Source organism: Taudactylus pleione, unplaced genomic scaffold (assembly GCF_031769625.1).
Source record: "Taudactylus pleione unplaced genomic scaffold, aTauple2 ptg000959l, whole genome shotgun sequence".
In the NCBI taxonomy this organism is placed as follows: Eukaryota; Metazoa; Chordata; class Amphibia; order Anura; family Myobatrachidae; genus Taudactylus; species Taudactylus pleione.
In genome coordinates this window covers 6506443-6526069 of record NW_028285360.1, presented here as the reverse complement: position 1 = coordinate 6526069, position 19627 = coordinate 6506443, and the positions used below count along the sequence as shown (strand labels likewise).

At 47.0% G+C, this 19627-nt stretch overlaps 1 protein-coding gene across 1 annotated transcript; it reads left to right on the top strand.

Moving 5' to 3' along the window:
• On the top strand, positions 1-17751 carry LOC148473206 (uncharacterized). Its single transcript, XM_088460005.1, has 6 exons — positions 1-281; positions 3645-3772; positions 13077-13189; positions 13430-13638; positions 16292-16327; positions 16428-17751. The coding sequence occupies exons 1-6, from the start codon at positions 157-159 to the stop codon at positions 17653-17655; spliced, it is 1839 nt and encodes a 612-aa protein (XP_088316131.1). The 5' UTR covers positions 1-156; the 3' UTR covers positions 17656-17751.
• The last annotated feature ends 1876 nt before the right edge of the window (positions 17752-19627 follow it).

The following is a 19627-nucleotide window of genomic DNA, read 5'->3' as shown; positions in this document are numbered from 1 at the left end:
TGTGCGTTCCAGCCGGCTGCGCTGCCCTAGGGTTCTGACTTCCGCTCCGGAGCCCGCGCTTGGCCGTTGCCGCTGTTGCAGTACGCATGTGACGGGGACACGAGTGGGAGCTGTGTAACGGGGACAGCGGCAGCCAGATCTCTCGTCCCCGGCTTCATGTCGCGGTCTCCTGCCATGCCGAGGATTTATATAGGGCGGCTCAGCCACCGGGCCCGAGAGCGGGATGTGGAGCGCTTCTTCAAGGGCTTCGGGAAAATCGTGGAGGTGGATCTGAAGAACGGGTGAGTGTGCGGGCTCCCTAGGCAGGATGGAGGGCAGCGGTGGTCCGGATGGTGTTTTCCCTGGGAAAGTGTCTGGAGATGCCGGGCCTGGTACTCCTGCCGCCTGCGCGCTATGTCACGTACTCGGGGCTCGCTGGACCCCTCCGCCTGAGAGCTCCCTCACCGGCTGGGTGTTGATGTTAGCGCAGATTACGGGTCTTGGAGTCAACAGCAGCTATTTAATCTTTTGATGCTTGGTGTGAGGGGACCCCCGATGCTGGGGGCATTGTGAGGCTGCTCCTGCGACAGCCTGACCCGTTGGTAGAGCCCCGTGTAGTACATATTGCTGGTGTGCTTGTTACTGAGTGGGAGCACAGTGCATTATGTAGCGCTGTAACTGTGGTGCAGCTTTGTGCTAGCTTGTGTCAGCCGTGCCTGGTCACTCACCTGCAGCAGTTGGCTCCAGCATTAGGCAGGAGGGGCGCTAGGAAATTAGTCAACTATTTGTTCTCAAACACTGAAAAACAGACAAAAATGGTCGTTCACACAAATTGATGAAATCTGATTTAACCAATTTGTGCAAACAACCGACATTTGGGTGCAATTGGTCAATTGTCATTTGCTCTCATACATTATCAGATTTTCATGCCAGCCAGCTAGATTGAACAAGTAATCTAATGCTGGGTACACACCTGTTGATATATCGTTTGTTCGATCAACGAACAACATATCAAGAGTGCATCGGCATGTCAGGTTGGTCCTGCAGCACAGTCAATACCAATATTTAGGTGCACTGGCTGCAGGGACCACCGACACTGACATCTCAACAGGGTGGGAAAATTTCAATGGCTGCCTTGTTGTGATGTCTTGCCAGACATACAGAGCAGCCGATTGGTAAGTGTGTATAGCTTACCAGTCTGCCGTGCTGATGGAGTCTGTGTGTACCCAGCATTATAATTTCCCTAGCTTTAAAGGTTAGGCAGCAGGTTAGCTCAGTCTCGCTCCATGTGGGCTTCAAGCTATGATATGTGAGACACACAAGGCAGAGTCACAGCGGTATTTAGACTGGGCACTGAAACACTGTGTCCTAATAAAGAGTAGGAACAGATTCTGCTGCCCAGTAGTGTGGGCACTTGATTGTTTTATTAGCACGTCCGTGTGATGTCACGTACCACAAAAGAACAAGAATGTTTTTGCTTCATGGGTTATGTATAACTAGCTGAAGTACCTGGTGTTGCCTGGGTTAAATCTTCAAGTTAATACCCCTTTTCCACTGCCAGCAATAACCTGGTTTTTTGCACGTGAACAAACCCGGGTTATTTTGCTGTGTGAAAGGGCAGGGTTGAAATAAGCCAGGTTAGGTGACCCGGCATTTCAAGCCTGGCCACAAGCAACCCCCCTCGTGAAGCACTGTGAACGGGCGACTCGGGTCCTGTTCTCTGCATAGGAAGAGCTGACTCTTGGAGATGAGTTCATCTCCAATCACTGGGTCATTACGTGACGTGGATGGCGTCATCGACCAGACATTAGTGCCGGGTCGGGCAACCTGTCTGATGGGTCTCAGCCAAGTTGCTCCTGGGATGGGCGAGTGAACATCATCCCAGGTGCGACCTGGCAAACAAGTGGAAAAGGGGCATAAGTTAGGCATCCCAGACAAATTGCCACCCCTGTGTGAAGTTTCTGTCCAAATCCATACATTGGAAGGCCCAGAACATGCTCCCTGAGTCAAAGCTCTGCCCAGCGTACACCAATGGGAGGTTTAACCAGGGCCCTAACTCCCCTAAAACCTATCCAGGTTCCAACTGGACCACCTTGCGTTGGTTTCCTCACAATCGTTACAGGGGTGTACTAATGCATAACCAGACAAACAGACCAACTAATTTTATATATAAGATAAATCGTTTTAAACTTTAATGTTTCTCTTGCATTAACAAAAAAAGCCCCAAACTTTTATAACATTTATTTTTTGCTCTATTTAGAAATGATACAATATTAAACCTTCGCTGCCACCTAAATTGGAGAAATTTGTGTTGACTATTTTAAAATTGCTACTAGACAGGGGTTTGTTTGTGGCTCATCCTTGTCTCACCTGAAGGCCATCCTCCAAAATCTCGGAAAAAACAGATACAAGTAGTGGGTTTAGGGGGTGGTGTAGTTTGCCTTGGGCACATAAGTGAACACTTGTATTCACACCGTGAACTTATTGTAGTTCCCTATTTTGGCTTTCCCCACAGTTGTTTAGACAACATAGGGCCATATTCAATTAGCCTGCGAAAAACGGGTTATTTTCACCTGTTTCACTTATCCCCATATTCAATTACAAAGACTTTTGCAGGTGCGAAAAGTCTTTGTAAAAAAAAACAAAAAAAAAACAGGGATAAGTTTTCACCACTGTTTAGGTGGTGAAAAAAAGTGCAGAATTGGGGTTCTAGGGGTGTAGAATAAAAAAAGCCTGCAGCCTTTAGAATGTCCCCTTAATGTAATGTGTGTAAAATAATTTTTTTTTTTAAATCCTTCGGTAAAAAGATACTTTCTTTTTGGGGGCAAACAAAAAATGTTTTGGGGCAAACTTTAAAACTAGCGAAATTGACATGGCGGGGGGTAAGCAGCAGGTGGATTTTTTAAGAATTTTTAAAAATGACTTTAGGGACTTAAAATATGCTTGCACCCATTTTCATGTACCCCAAATTTGATGGGACTAGTTATTTAAAGAAAAAAAAAAAACCCTAAGTGCTATTCTTCACCGCATTTATTCACCTGCCGCGGCTGTTTAAAAACCCTGACTACCTTCAGCAGGCCAAATCGGGGCTACCCATAGTGATCTCCCATGTCAGGACATCTTTTGGGGGGTGACAGCATGAAAAAAAACTGGCAGGACTTTTCGATACTCAACCTTTCCGCCGGGTCCCGTTTTCGCCGGATCCTAATTGAATACTGGGATAAACGAGCACGCGCCCGATACTTTATCCCTGAATAAACGCGATGATGGTGAAATGTCCGGCCACGGACTTCTCACCTTAAATTGAATATGGCCCATAGAGGCAAACCTTTTGTATGAAAAGTTACAGGTTTTAGTAAAATAATTTTGAAGTGCAATACTCAGACCAGTAATTATTTTATCACTAAGGCAAGGATGATGTGGTGGCAGTTTTATATTAGTATTGATATCCGTATTTATTGATGGTGAAGATAAGACTAACAAATATAAATTTATAGGTCTTCCACAACTCTTGTGCAGTTGTGATATATTGCTAATTTCTGGCATAACCAACTTTTATTATTGTGCATTGGCTTTATTACTACTTTCTTTGATAATCAAACAACTGTAAGATTTTTTTTTTGTTTTCATTTAAGTAACACATGTACCATATTATGTTTCTTTAGCTACGGCTTTGTGGAGTTTGAAGATCTGCGTGATGCCGATGATGCAGTATACGAAATGAATGGAAGGGACCTCTGTGGTGAGCGGGTGATTGTGGAACATGCACGTGCACCAAGGAGGGATGCCCGCAGTAAGTATATACGTGTTATATATTTGTGTTTCAGTTTGTGAGGTTTACCCATTCAAATATGTCTTGTAGTTACACGTCAGGTTCAGAGCACTTTAGCATAAAAAAAAAAAAAATGGAATGAAGGGTGTACATTTTAATAATGGTCTGTGAAGAAAAAAGATTGTTTTGCATAGCTTTTTTGTTCCTTTGTCAGACAGACATTGTTAATCTATAGGGGGCATTTTAATTGTTTTCTCCGGTGGCTCTGACTAATGGGCACCTGACGAAGCAATTTAATTGTTGCATCCATTCGGGCTCATATAGCCACAGGAGCACACATTTCTACTTGCCACCTCCCATGGGAGTGTCGGGTATGGAAATCAAAGTTTTGCTAATTAAATTTATTCATTAGATTTTAATATGTCTGTCTGAGGAAGGGACCACCAATTGAATTTTTTCAGTTAATCCCTTCACCTTCCCTTTTTTTTTCGGTCTATTAGAAAAGTACATGGTTTTGCTTTTTAAGCTATTATTTATTTTTATCCTTTATCTATAATACATTTGTCTGGGCTCAGACTGTTGTTCTGCAGCTGACATTTTTTTATCATGGAATTCGCCTTTAAGTGGTACCACGTACTCTGAAGTGCCAAAAGTCATGGGATAGCAGTATGCAAAGGCCATGGCAGGTGGCATCACTGTACTGTGACTGCTTGGAAATTGCCAGACCACATCAATTGTAATCTGACATCTCATGAGTCATCTTGAACATGAGCTAGGCTGCTCATAGCAAGGCAACGCAAATTATCGGAGTTCGAACGGGGCATGTTAGTGGGTGCCCGATAAATGGGACATTCAATGCCAAAGTTGTGCGGACATTCCTCGATCTACGGCATCACCTGTGTGCCGGTAATACCTCATGGAAGGCATTGCCACCCAACGTGGACAGCACAGTGGCTGACCAGGGGTGCTTAATGATCGTGACCAGCGGCATCAGGCCAGATTTGTCCATGGTAACAGAACTGACACTGGCTGAAATCACATCCACATTCAATGCTGGAGGTACCAGACGCATATCCAGCAGGTCAGTGCAGCATCCTTTAGCTTCCATGGGATATGGATAGAAGACCCACCAGAGTGCCCCTGTTAACACTAAGACTCTGGACACGGCACCTCACCTGGACTCGTGACGTTGCTAATTGTACCCTGGAGGACTGGCAACATGTGGTGTGATCTGATGAGTCGTGGTTCCAGTTGTTTCGGGCTAATGGTAGGGTTTGGATGTCACATGGGCCCCAGTTGGCAACAAAGCATTGTGCAGGCTAATGGTGGTTCCATAATGGTATGGGGTGTGTTCACGTGGCATGGGTTGGGTCCATTTGTCTGCCTAAATATGTAATTGACCAGTAACCGCTACGTTGAATTGCTTGATGACCATTTGCAGGCATTCATGGACATCATGTACCCCCACAACAATGGAATATTCCAGCAGGAAAATGCACCGTATCATTGGACTCAAGTTGCCCAGAATTGGTTCCAGGAGCATTTTGGAGAGTTTCAACTAATGGTGTGGCCACAACGGTCGCCCGACATGAACCCAATCGAGCATTTATGGGGAGTGGTGGAGAGGGTCATTCACACCCAAGATCCTGCACCTACAAATATCAATACAATCCAGACTGTGTGGGTCAACATCTCTCCAGAGGTCTTCCATCCACTTGTGGAATCAATGCCACGTCGAGTTGATGCACATCGCCGGGCTAGTAGGGGTCCTACACAATTCACTGCATGTATTCCATGACTTTTGGCACTTCATTGTATAATTGCTATACATCTTTTCATACAATTGAAAACACACATTTAAGATGGTGTTACATTTAAAGAGATTTCCAATTAACTGTTTTGGTGTCTTCTGACTTGAAATGTCTTTTAAATGCTATGGGGGCGATTCAATTCAGTGCACTGTGACAGGAATTTAGGTCAGCATTGTGATTTTGTGGGTAAAAGTCTTCTCCGCACTATCTTGCAATTTAATTCCAAACACCCGAAAAGTTTCACACCAATATCATATTTCTACTTCAGGGTCCATAGGGTATCCACAGGATACCTTGGGTATAGGTGTGACGTCAGTCGCAGGGCACCAAAGAGTTAAGCTTTCAGCCTCCCAGGATGCACTAGGTCCCCCTCCTATACCCCGCCCCCAGGCCAAGGCACCCCAGTTTAGTTTGGTGCCCGGCCGGAGTCGGGTGCACCTGTTGGAGTGGGGGCTAGAAGAGCCCCTGAAGCTTTTTCTTCATGCAGCTGTGGCTGCACATCTGGATGGACAGTCAGTCCTGACGTCCATGCTGTCTTCCCTACACCCCGCCGGTACCAGAACGCCGGTACTGATCCGGGGATGCTGGTGGGCGTCTGGGGTCACAGCTAGCGGTGACCCCAGATGCTCCGGACCATGGCCGGATTCAAGGGGGACAGAGGTAAGCAGCGGGGTCCCGCGGTGGGTCCCCGCTGATCACATGGTCCTAAGTCCCCAGGCAGGGGGCTCCCTGGGGACTGGCTGCAGCGTGGAGCCAGGTGACCAACCTGCGCTTCCACTACCCCCTGGGACAGCGGACCGCAGCAGAGCGGTAGCGCTGCGGCGTCCCAGGGGTTAAATGCATGCCAGGGGAGCGCGCCTTCCCTGTCTCACAGCCGGCGCCTCCCCCGCTGCACACAGCCCTCTCTGCACTGTGCTGACTGGTCCTGTGTCAGCGCTCCTCCCCCAGGCCAGCTTCTCTCTGCTCCTCGGCGGCCATCTTCTCTGCAACGCATGGTGAACGCTGCTGGAAGTCTGGAAGGAAGCATCGTGGTCTGGGTCCCCCCGCATACCTCTCCTCCGCTGTGGCTCAGGTCTGTGTATGCAGCGCTGTGTCCTACCAGGCCCTGTGTCTGTGTAGTTGAGTGATCAGCGCTGTTAGTGCAGGAATTGTTATTTCTCTGCATTGTATGTGACTGTGCTAGCGCTGCCTGTAACTATTCTTCACTAAACTGTCAGCTTTATTACTGTCCCTGTTCTTTCTGCTAAAGCCCTTGCGGTGCGGTGCTGCAGGGTGGTCTCTTGCCTATTTAATACTTAATTGGTGAGAGAGGTCACATACGTGGTGCCATCATGTCTGAAAGTGATTTTCCCCTCCGGCTACAGTGTACCACGTGCAAAGTACCGTTAGCGGAGGGGGAGGGTAGCGCGGAGGGCCTTTGCCGGCAGTGTTGTCCATGGCGCGGCCTATTACGGTTACAGCACCGGTACAGGAGCCGCCCTGGGCTTGTTTCGCTCAGGCGTTAACAGCTTTAGTGGGCCAGTTAGCTCCGCAGCCCGCGTTTACTCCGATGGGTTTGTCCCAGCAGTCTGTGGTGTCGTCACCCATGCAGGGGTTCCCACGACAATTGGTGGTACCCCACAGTCTCCCTATTTCCCCGCTCCCGGGTTCTCAGGAGCCAGCGTGGGTTAACTCCCTGACGAGTTCTTACAGCACTTGTCGGATGTATTGCAAGGGGAGTCTGTGATGCGGCCTCATAAAAGGCCGGTGGCGTCTCTGTCCGCTCCTTATGAGGATGACGAAGGGACGTCTGATGATGGGGAGATTCTGGATCCTTACGATCAGGAACCTTTCCATACTAAGGACGCTGATGCTAAGTCCAAAGTATATATTCCTGGACTTATTCGGGCGGTCCGCACAGCCTTGGTGATTGAGGACGAAGTTCCCCCAGCGGCTAAATCTAAGTATGCCTTTTTCAAAGATGTGAAGGGCGATGCCACAGTCTTTCCTCTTTCGGGTCAGTTGGTGGACCATTTAGAGGAGGCGTGGAAACAACCTGGCAAAAGATACCAGCCGCAGAGACGCCTGGCGGTGGCTTATCCGTTCGCGGATAATTATTTTGCTAAGTGTGAATCCCCTCCACAGGTGGATTCTCACGTGACCCGTCTTGTCCGTAGTGCCACATTGCCGATGCCATCCATGTCCTCCCTTAAGGATGCTACGGACCGCAAGGTAGAAATCTGCCTGAAGTCCGCTTATTCCCTTGCAGGGGGGGCAGCACGGCCGGCTATGGCCATTTGCTGGGTTGCCAGAGCGATGGAGCGCTGGGCGGATTCATTAGAGGCTTCTTTTGAATCCGACTGTCCGGCCGAACAAGCGGAGTTGATTGGCAATCTCCGTGATTCGGCCACCTACATCAACGAGGCGGCTCTAGACATTAGTACTCTGGTGTCTAGAATTTCTTCAGCAGCGGTAGCTGCTCGTCGCACCTTGTGGCTGCGATCCTGGAAGGCGGACGCAGATCCAAGAAAGGTCTGGAAGCGTTGCCGTTTACCGGAGAAGTTCTCTTCGGTCCGGATCTGGATAAGATTGTGGCCACGCTGGCGGCAGCCAAATCTGCTTGTCTCCCGTCGGCCGCTGCTCCTTCTGGTTCTGGACCATCGTCCTTTCGGTCATCTAGGGCCCAGGGCAGGCCCAAACCACAGTCGTTTCCTCGACAGGCTGGCCCTAAGAAATCGGGCAAGCCCCGGAAACAGGCATGGAGTACCAGACGTCCGGCCCCCAAGCCAGATGACAAGCCTGCGGCCTGACGGTCCGGGTCTCCCCTTGGGGGATCCCAGGGTGGGAGGCCGCCTGCTGCAGTTCTCCCGGTGTTGGTCGTTCACTACGACAGACACTTGGGTTCTGGAGGTGGTCTCTCACGGGTACGCCCTCTCCTTCCGGCACAGACCCCCGGCTCGATTCTTCACCACGGGTCTACCATCAGACCGGAACAAGGCTACGGAGCTGCGGAAGGTATTGCACACTATGCTCCAGGCTGGAGTTATAGTGCCTGTTCCATTCTCCCAGAGGGGCCAGGGTTTCTATTCAAATCTATTTTTGGTACAGAAACCCAATGGGTCATATCGTCCGATTCTCAACCTCAAAGCACTCAACAAGTCTTTGCGGGTCCCGAAGTTTCGGATGGAGACCCTACGGTCCATCATTCTGGCGCTGGAACCTGGGGACTACATGGTGTCATTGGACATACAGGACGCTATGGCGGTCATGGCGGCTTCTCTGCGGCTGCAAGGAGTCCGCATGTTGCCGTACTTGGACGACCTGTTATTGGTGGCAGGATCTCCAGAGCTCCTGTTACACCACTTGGACCTGACCATTGCACTGCTGCAACGGCACGGCTGGCTAATTAACTGGCAGAAGTCCACTCTAATCCCGTCTCGGAGGATTCTGCATCTTGGAGCCTTATTGGTCTCGGGACAGCAAAGGATCTTCGTGACGGAGGACAAGATCTCTGCTTTACAGTCAAGGGTGCGCAGTTGTCTGCACAGCCGCCGGGTGTCCTTACACTCGGCGATGAGGTTACTGGGCTCCATGGTGTCGGTGTTCGACATGGTGGAATACGCCCAGTTTCACTCTAGACCTCTGCAGCACCTGATCCTGTCCAAGTGGAACGGGCTGCCTCAGTCTCTGAAGTTCCAGACGATTGTGCTCACCCCGGAGGTTCGCCTGTCCCTTGCGTGGTGGTTAAAGATGACCCACCTCAACAAGGGACGTCCGTTCTGGGTTCCAAATTGGGTCCTGTTGACAACGGACGCCAGTCTTCGGGGCTGGGGAGCAGTTTCGGGTCCACACTTGTTCCAGGGCAGGTGGACACCGACAGAAGCGGAGCTTCCAATAAATATCTTGGAACTCCGTGCGGTCTTCAATGCTCTCCTGCAGGCACAGCGGTTTCTCCAGGGTCACCCGGTGCAGGTCCAGTCGGACAATGCTACCACCGTGGCCTACATAAACAGGCAAGGAGGAACTCGCAGTCGGGCGGCTCTCGTAGAGGTCTCTCGGATCCTGGTTTGGGCGGAGTGCAATCTTCCGGCCATATCAGCGGTCTTCATCCCGGGAGTGCTAAATTGGGAGGCGGACTTTCTAAGTCGCCAGGACGTTCATCCAGGGGAATGGTCCCTGCACCCGGACGTTTTTCAACTACTGGTGGACAGGTGGGGTCTTCCAGAAATCGACCTCATGGCGTCCCGGCACAACAACAAGTTGCCGGTGTACGGGTCTCGCACAAGAGACGAAGGGGCGTCTCTGGTGGATGCTCTGTCCGTCCGGTGGACGTTCAGGTTCGCATACCTGTTCCCTCCGGTCTCCCTTCTTCCACGGGTAATCCGGAAATTCAAACAGGAAGGAGGGACGCTCCTGTTGATAGCTCCCGCGTGGCCCAGACGGCACTGGTTCTCAGACCTTCAGGGTCTGTCCGTGGACAGTCCTCTGCGGTTGCCGCTACGACCGGACCTTCTGTCTCAGGGTCCTTGTCTTCACCCGGACCTGACTCGGCTGTCTTTGGCGGCGTGGCTGTTGAGACGGCCATGCTGAGGTCCTGGGGGTTTGCCAGCTCTGTGGTGTGTACCATGTTACGAGCTCGGAAACCGTCTTCCGCGAGGATATACCATCGCGTGTGGCATACGTTCTTCCAGTGGTGTCGACCGAGAGGTTATGCACCGCGGGAGTTTCGTCTGTCTCGGATTCTCGCCTTCCTGCAAGCGGGACTAGATCATGGGCTTCGCCTTGCTTCTTTGAAGGTACAGGTTTCGGCCCTATCTGTCTGGTTTCACCGTAGGATTGCTACAATCCCGGATGTGCGCACCTTTATGCAAGGTGTTCTCCGTATTCAGCCGCCCTTTGTTCCACCTGTGGCGCCTTGGGATTTGGCTGTGGTCCTGAGGACTCTCCAAGGACCGCCGTTTGAACCACTGGGCTCAGTGGATATTAAATGGCTAACAGCTAAGACTGTTTTCCTTCTGGCCGTTGCTTCAGCCAGACGTGTTTCTGAGTTAGGGGCTCTTTCTTGTAGACCCCCTTTCTTGGTTTTTTCATGGGAACAGGGCAGTGCTCCGCACTCGGCCCGAGTTTCTCCCCAAAGTTGTTTCCCAGTTTCAGGTTAACGAGGAAATAGTTGTTCCGGCCTTTAACTCACCGGGTCTTTCCGTGGGTGAGGCCTCTTTGGATGTTGTGCGGGCCTTAAGGACTTATGTGGACCGCACTTCTTTGTTTAGGAAGTCGGACGCTTTGTTGTCCTCTATGGCTTCTGTAAAAAGGGTTGCCCTGCTTCAAAGCAAACTTTGGCAGCCTGGATCCGTATGGCTATTTCTGAAGCTTATCTTCATGAAGGCCTACCGGTCCCTCCTTCTCTGAAGGCTCATTCCACTAGGTCTGTGGGTCCTTCGTGGGCAGCTTGACGTGGTGCCTCGGCAGTTCAGATCTGCAAGGCTGCTACGTGGTCTTCTGTCCATACCTTCGTGAGGTATTACAGGTTTGACACCTTCGCCTCTCAGGATGCTTCCTTCGGGCGGCGGATTCTCCTTTCTGCACAGGAGCGTCCCCACCCTTAAAGGATACTGCTTTGGGACATCCCCAAGGTATCCTGTGGATACCCTATGGACCCTGAAGTAGAAAATATGAGATATGGTAAGAACTTACCCTTGTTATCTCTATTTCTACGAAGTCCATAGGGTTCCACAGGACTCCCGCCCTGTCGCACCTGTGCTGCAGATGGGCTTTGCTCTGGTCACCGGTTTTCCGTCTCCCTCTGGTGAGAATGTGATTCTTGTATGTGTCCAGATCTTTGTTCTCTCTCTTCCTTCTCCTCCTCCGGCCTATGGCTTGGTAACTAACTGAGGTGCCTTGGCCTGGGGGCGGGGTATAGGAGGGGGACCTAGTGCATCCTGGGAGGCTGAAAGCTTAACTCTTTGGTGCCCTGCGACTGACGTCACACCTATACCCAAGGTATCCTGTGGAACCCTATGGACTTCGTAGAAATAGAGATAACAAGGGTAAGTTCTTACCATATCTCATATTTTTTTCCCTCACACCCCACTGGGCATGGGAAAAGGGTGGGAAAATCTTTTAAGTTCTAAATGTCAGGATATAGGTCAGAACCTTTGGTACTCCTCTGCCAATGAATAATAAGGCACTTGGTGGCAATTAAATAGCACAATATGGCTAATACTGACTTGACCTTTTTCAGGTGAATTTCTCTAAAAGGCTCAAAAATGGGGTAAATAATGTGGGACAGGTATCTGGGGGTGCTGCATTTATGGAAGAGTGCTTTAGAACTTGTGTAAGTTAAGTTTTTTTTCCAAACATTTTGCAAACACTGGAAAATAGCACTAAATACAATTTACTGTACCCCAGAATACTGTACTGAACAGCCAATACTAAAGTCACTTACTGCTTTCTAAATATACAACTTTCACACCGAACCTTGGACTCAAACTCCTGCTGCTGAATTGAATCGCCCCTATGTTGCTAATTATACTTAATTTTGTTTTCTCTTGGATATCTTGCCTGAATAATATTTTGTCTATTTTCAAGGCAAAATCTTGGGGTATCCTTGTGATATTAAAGTAAGCTTAATTTTGATGTCATAAGAATCTTGCCACACCAAAACAGCTTTTGTACATGGGAGAGTGGTTTTGAAGCTATCCTTTTTTTTTTTTTTTTTTTTTATTATTATTATTATTATTATTATTATAAATAATGGCAGTATAATTTTTGGGATATGTCAAACCCACCCTCCCTTTTTATTTTGACAAATTGTGTTAAAGTTTACTGTACTAAACCCCATGTGCCTTGTTTTAAAATTTTCTGACTTTGAGAGAAATTCCTTGTGTCCAGTGGGTCAGTGACCATTTTACGCAGTTGACTTGGGGATATAATGCAGAGGCTAGCATGGGGCTGACTCTGTGTCTGTCGCCAAGTAATATTCACTATGCGGCCTCTTCCTTCCCCCTCCTCTCTTCTTCTCGCGAGATCCGAGAAGGTGCCGCAGGGGGGGCGTGTACGTGGGTGAGCGCGTTGGGTTTACCAGTCGGGGGGCCAAGGCAGCCGTCCCGATGCATGGCATGCAGAGTGAGCGTGGGCGGCTGAGGGGAGTCCGTTGCTTTAAGGTAAGTGACTGGTGGGATGCATGGGTTTACTGTTGGGGAGTTGTAGAGAAGTAGTGGGGTGGAATATGGAAATTATTGGGTAGTAAAACGGATGTAATAGTATGGAACAGAAGTAGAGATTTATGGTGTTATGGGGGTAGTAGTTGTATTAATGTCACATTTTAGGGGTGGGTGGTTTAAGGTAATTGTAAATAACAGGCAGTTAGTGTACTTTTTTTTTTGTTTGTTTGTTTTTAAATATAGTTGTAATGGACTATATCATTAATTGTATGTAGAAGAGTAGCCACAGATGGTGCCTTCATGGTTTGCTAGCCATAATTAACATTGCGTCCCAGCTTCCTCTGAATTATCCTCTCTGTCCCCGTGTCCCAGGTGGCTATGGCTACCGAAAAAGTGGCAGTGACAAGTTTGGCCCTCCAATTCGTACAATGTACCGACTGAGGGTGGAAAATCTATCTACACGGTGCAGTTGGCAGGACCTTAAGGTTGGTCTCTTTGGAATCAGGTTTGGGTCATAAATAGAGGAAACTTTATATGTCTCATTTTTTCTTGTGCATGTCAGGTGATAATTATTTCCACCTGTTTTTTAACATTTCTAAACTTCATGTGTGGCTTTTTTTTTTTTTTATTATACTGTATAAGTTTTACTTTCGATACCTATTTCCTTCCTGCTTTTATTTTACATGTCACCCGCTTATCTTATATCTTTATTAACTGTCCTGCAGGATTTTATGCGCCAGGCAGGAGAGGTCACTTTTGCTGATGCTCACCAGCGTCGACCTAATGAAGGAGTCATAGAATTTCGCTCACATTCTGACATGAAACGGGCACTGGATAAACTGGATGGAACGGAGGTCAATGGTAGAAAGATCCGTTTGGTGGAGGACAGGGCTGGATCCTTGGTTAAACATTCTTCATCGCGCAGTCGCTCAAGGTAATGGCATGTTTGTATAATACATAATAGAACTTTATAGAACTATATTGGTTGTTGAGTATAGCGCTATTTAGTATGCTGTGCAATGCATGATTTGAACAGCTTGTTCAAATCCCACTTCGACAAGTGCTGGCTTCTGTCTTGTAAAGAAATGAGCTCAGTCTTGCAATGAATTAGAATTTCAGTTAATTGAACTTCATACTAAACATAATACTGTCTTGTATAGCTCTTGTTTTTAGTAGTAATTTTACCTCAACTCAGGCAAGCATTGTTTAAAAGTTATTGCTCTGAAATTTCAATCAATCTCGCTACCTTTGTCTTACTATTTAGGTAAGTAATAGTGATTTATTGGCTTACAGTTGTTTTGATACCTGATAGGAGACATTGAATTAGTAAGTCAGACCGAATGGAAAAAGAAAGCGTACCTGGAGGAACCCCCGTTTCGTGTGGGCCACTTTTTATTGTTGTATCCATATTCTGGGTATATGGGCCTAGTTCCCACGATGGCCACTATTCCCACGAGTGCACGGGATTAGTAACGTTAAGTAGTTTCTCCTGTGCCAGGCGCGAGTTTTTGCGCGTTCGCCACTTAACGTGGTTTTCTGCTTGTACCTCAGGAGGGTGAGAGTAGGAATCCACAATAAATGCAGCCTCGGAGCTGGTTGCAGGAATCAATAGAAAAAGCTCCTGGATACCTAGGGACACCTTCAGAGCTCTTGAGTTCATGCCTCGATGGGTCAGATCTGTTTTGGCGGCACTAGATGGACCTACACAATATTAGACAAGTGGTTTTAATGTTATGGCTGGTGTGTGTGTATATAAAATTTATTGTATGCCACTCCAGGTTTTGCAGCGTAGTGACTTTTCCTTTAAATTTTGCATCTTTATTCACAGCAAAACACGGCTCAAAGTGTACTACAGACTTGGCTTTGACTTTAACCACACAGGATTTATTTTTAAACCCGTACAAGTCGCAGATGAAGCACAGCGTAACTAACTTGTCGTGAGAAACGCCACAGTCACTGCGTCGTAGCACTTCGTATACCGATTCATTCATTTGCATACAGATGTCGCACAGCAAATCGGTGCAATCTAGCAAAGTAGTTTTGTCGCTTCCGGTTGTTTTATTTGTGCGAAAAATCGGCACTGCTGCGTTGCACAGGACCTGACGTACCGAGAGGGGCTGTTTGGGGAGACTGAAACCACAGTGTATGAGGACACCTGTATGTTTGTTGTACTTTATCAATACGTTATCTAAGCCTATTAGTTCATATTTTACTGGGCAGAAAATTGTATTCTAAAGTGCATGTTTGACTATATATCTATTACGAGACAAATCAATTGCATTAATTTGTCTTCTGTGGGTGACTGGGATGTAGACGTGATGTAACAATTGCATGTTCCATTTATCCAGCCACATAAAATGTAAATCGAATAAGATATGGAATTTATTATCTGAAATGTTTAGCACTTGGGATTTGCTGGAAAAGGGTTTTTTTTTTTTTTTTTCGTTCTATAGAGCATTGTTTAAAATATACTAAATTATATTTTAAATGAACCCATGTGTTTCCAATCACTATCCCTATCCTCCCCATAAGTACTCATTCAATTCTTGGTAGCTATACTAACGCTTGGTGACCATGGGGGAGATGTACCACTGTGGCACATATTGCTGCTAAAGTTAATCTGGCAGCAGGGAGCAATAACACTGACATGTATTAACATCTGTCACTGAGTGCGGGACAGAAAACAATCCCCTTTGGCAATCGCTGCCAGACAATACTAGGCTTATGCAATGTCTTGGCTGGCCATCTTGTGTGTAAGATGTTGCAAAAAATGCACTTTCATTGGCACGGGCGCTGCCTGTGCGAGCTGGATTTACCAAATATGCTGGGCGGTAATCCTGCTGATATGTGCAAAAAACCACAGAAGTATGCTTATCGTTTTTAGTAATCCCTGTATGATTTCCGTGAAATCGATGGGTATTTGCAGATTTTGTTGAGCAGTTTATTTTAAGTTAACTGCACTCACACATGTGTGATTGATGTAAGTACAAAAGTGCATTTGACACTTAAAACCACGTCATACATCTCCCTCCATGTTTATGTTTAACAAAAAACATCACTGTTTCTTAATGAAGTAATGTGTCAATTATTAAACACCATACATAGCTCAGTGATGGCCAAACTATGTCCTCAAGAACCGCTAACATTTTATGTTTTCCAGACCTCCTGTGGATCTTTTAAAATGAGTCGGCTAGTAATGAATGCACATGTGCACCAGCTGGGGGATCAGGAAAACAACTTTTAGGGGTGATTGGGGACTGAGTTTGGCCACCCCTGCTGTATCCAGTCGTCTTTATAAAGCTTGGGTGGGGTCCGTGCACAGAGTGTAGTCTTTATTTTTTTTGCACTACTTATGCACTAAAGGTGGTGTCCCTTTTTAGTCTTTGATGGCATGTAACATATTTCATATATATTAATAGCCACTTGGATACAATTGTATTGACCACTCATAAGATATACATAATCTGTTTTAAGATGCAGTATGTTATTTTACTTTAATTTTATACATGCTTTTGTAATATAGAGACTGTGTATATCCTATAGATTTTTTGTGGGACATAAATAATATTTCTTGTTGTATGTTGCAGGTCACGCTCCCAGAGAAGCAGTCGCTCTAGATCAAGGTGAGTGGCATTTCAGTTTGAACTTTTCTCTGTTGATGTCCCTATAATGTGTCAATCTGTAGATGTTTTGTCATACATTTCTACCCTTCTAATTTTTCAGATCTCGCTCTCACAGCAGAAGGCGGGAAAGGAGGAGCAGGAGTTACAGCAAAGACAGGAGAGATAGTAAAAGTGTTAGCAAGGAAAGAAGGGACAGCAGGAGTATCAGTAAGGATAGAGCAAAAGGCAGAGATAGGAGTAATAGTCGAAGCAGAAGTAAGGACAGGAGAGACAGCAGGAGTCCAAGCAAGAACAGGACAGGGGGCATTCGTAGTCACACCAAAGATAGGGTAAGCCGGAGCAGAGAGAGAAGTAGGAGTCATAGCAAAGAACGAAAGGATAGGGATAGCATAAGTAAAGAGAGGAGCAGAAGCCCCAGTGAGGAACAAAAGAAGAGTACAAGCCGAAGCAGGGAGAGAGAAAGCAGGAGTCCTAGCAAGGAGCAGAACAACAGAAGTAGGGAAAGAAGCCAAAGCAAGGGCAGAGATAGTAAGAGCAAAGAGAAAAGTAGCAGCAGGGAAAGGGAGAGCAGGAGCAAAGTAGGGAATGGAAGCAAAGAGAGAGAAAACTGCAGTAGTAAAGAAAGAAGTCCAACCAAGGAGTTTGGTGAAAAAGGTAGGAGTCTGAGCAATGATAGGAACAGAAGCCAAAGTAAGGAAAAGAGGGAAGGGAGTCTGAGTAAGGAAAGAAGGCGCGTGGATGGAAGTCGAAGGAAGGATAAGGATAGAAGCATTGATAGGAAGAATAGGCATAGGAGAGATAGGAACAGCAGACGAAGTAAGGATAAGAAGCGGAGAGAGAAGAGTCGTAGCAAAGAAAGGGATAGAAGCCGCAGCCAAAAAAAGGACAGGCATAGTCACAGCAAAGAAAGAAGTAGAAGTTGCGGCAGAGAGGAAAGAGAGAGCAGACGAATCAAGAGGGAAAACCGAAGCAATGAGAGAAGCCGCAGCAAGGAAAGAAGTGGAAGAAATGGCAGGCGTTCAAGCCGTAGCTGCAGCAGAGAGAGAAATCTGAAACGTGGTCGTGAAAAGAGAAGCAGCAGTAGAGAGTCATGCAAGAAAATCAAAAGAGAGGACACCGTAGCGTTTACCACAGAATCCGATCAGGAAATTGAGGAGGGTGAGATCGTTGCCCATTCTGGAGCTGGAGATGGTTCTGCTTCTCCATCTTCTCCCCCACCTACTGAGGTTATCAAAGAGGAGGCAGAAGAGGAAGCAGAAGAGGAAGCCCAGTCAGTCAGCTCTCCTCTGAAAGCGCGGTCTAGATCAGCCTCCCCCACAGTAGCTTGACTCCTTTCTCTGACTTTCTTCTATATGGAGCTGCACTATGCTCCTCATGTTGGATGTTTTATATTTATTTCAGGAATTAAAGCATTTTTTAATATATATCTTATGGTCTGTTAGCATCTTCCCAGTTCAATATGTAATTTTTTTTTTATTTTTTATTTTTGAAACGCAACAAAAGAAGTTGCCAAGTCTTAAAGCAGCAGTGCATACTTTAATATATGTGGATGTCTATTATAAGGCTTAATGGAAGTTAGCTAATTAACTGGTGGGAAGGTATGTTAACAGGCATTCAATACAAACTTTTGTGGTGCTGGTTTACACATGAGCCCTAGTTATGATTAGTGTTAATTTAGAAGTGTTTCACAACAAGTATTTCATTAAGTGCAGGGGAAAAATAGTGTAATGTTTCTTTATAACCTATAGGTTTCCCAATTCTCATCCTAGCCACGTGTCTATCCCTCCTTCCCCCATCTGAAACTTGTTCTTTTTCATATTTTTCACTGAGATCCCTTCAGTTTTTCATTCAGTTTGAATAAAGAATATTTTTGCTTCAGAAAGACAGGTGCAGTCATTGAGTAATATTCTTTTAGAAAAGTTCTTTAAAGCTGCAATCCTAATTAAGTGTTTTTTGGGGGGTTTTTTTTATAAGAAAACAAATCACTTTGGCAACCTGGAAGATGACACATTGTAGTGGTTCCATTTTTCCCAGATTCTTTTTTTCTTCTAACAGCTATTAATAAAATATAGGAAGTTAAATTCCCAACGTCGAAATAGCACATTGCGTCCCTCCAGCATTGCATGATTTCTCTCGCACCCCATAGAGATGCGAGGGGACACTTGCTATAACAGCGCTACCATAACTAGCTAAAATGTGCGATGCCTGGCAGCCATTCCTGCAGAATTGAATTTCCCCCATAGTACCGTGGCAACCAGTCCTGACATGATGGGGTAAGCAGAGAGGTTTTGCTATGCCCCTCTTAGTCATATCACAATTCTCTCAGCTCCCTTTTTTCTTCAGGGTCCATAGGCTCCACAGGGAGACCTTGGGGTATAGGTTGGATGGATCCCGGGCACCACGCAGTTAAAGCTTTTGCTCCCAGGATGCACTGGTCCATCCTCCCTATACCCTGCCCCTGAGCCAGAGGCAACTCAGTTATAGTTGGTGCCCGGCTGGAGTCAGGTCACTGTTTATGCAGGGGGGCTGTTTAGCAGCCCCAAAGCTGTTTTTATTTTATTCTTTTGGTAGTTGCCGATCCGCTGGCGCCGCAATGCCAGTACCAATCTGGGGATCTTGGCGGGACCCCTAGGTCTGTTAGCCGGGCCCCGCGGAACATCCCGGAATGTGGTCGGATATACGAAGACAGGTAAGAGCGGGTCACCGCTTGCAGTGACCCGCGTATATTAAGCTGTCCTACCTCCGTTCTCGGGACAGACCGGAAGTGCTGGCTGTGGAAGCAGGCACGCAATACCCTGCACTCCATTAGACCACCAGGGACTTGCTGTTGAGGGAGCCAGCGTCCCGGGGGTTAATCACCAGCCTCCTCTGTTTTGCGGCTCTTCAGCGCGCCTTTTCCACTGCGGTCTGTCCACGCCCCCTCTGAGGTTTCCGGCGGCTATTTTTTTGAATGGTGAACTCGCAGATATCCTCAGGCCAGCGTGTGGTCCAGTCACACAGCATACCTCTCCCTGGGGTTAGTGTATGCAGCACTATAGCCTAATGGAGCGTACACTCGGTCAGATTTGTCAGATGAACGATTTGGACGATTTGACCAACGTTTTGAACGATTTTTGACTGCATTAAAATGAATGGAATCGTCCAAGTCTGACTGCAAACCCATCAGATGTCAGATATCGTTATCTGACAAACGGGAACGCGCATCGTTGATCGTCCATCGTTCAGGCATGTCAGATATGAACGATTTTCCATCAGATATGAACGACATAAAGATATTTAAATCGTTATCGTCCATATCTG

Excerpts from the sequence above, each read along its gene's own strand:
- LOC148473206 (XM_088460005.1), top strand. The coding sequence starts at position 157 with ATGTCGCGGTCTCCTGCCATGCCGAGGATTTATATAGGGCGGCTCAGC. Across the intron at positions 13,190-13,429 it reads GCAGTTGGCAGGACCTTAAG|GATTTTATGCGCCAGGCAGG; the intron begins GTTGGTCTCTTT and ends ACTGTCCTGCAG. Across the intron at positions 16,328-16,427 it reads AGCAGTCGCTCTAGATCAAG|ATCTCGCTCTCACAGCAGAA; the intron begins GTGAGTGGCATT and ends CTAATTTTTCAG.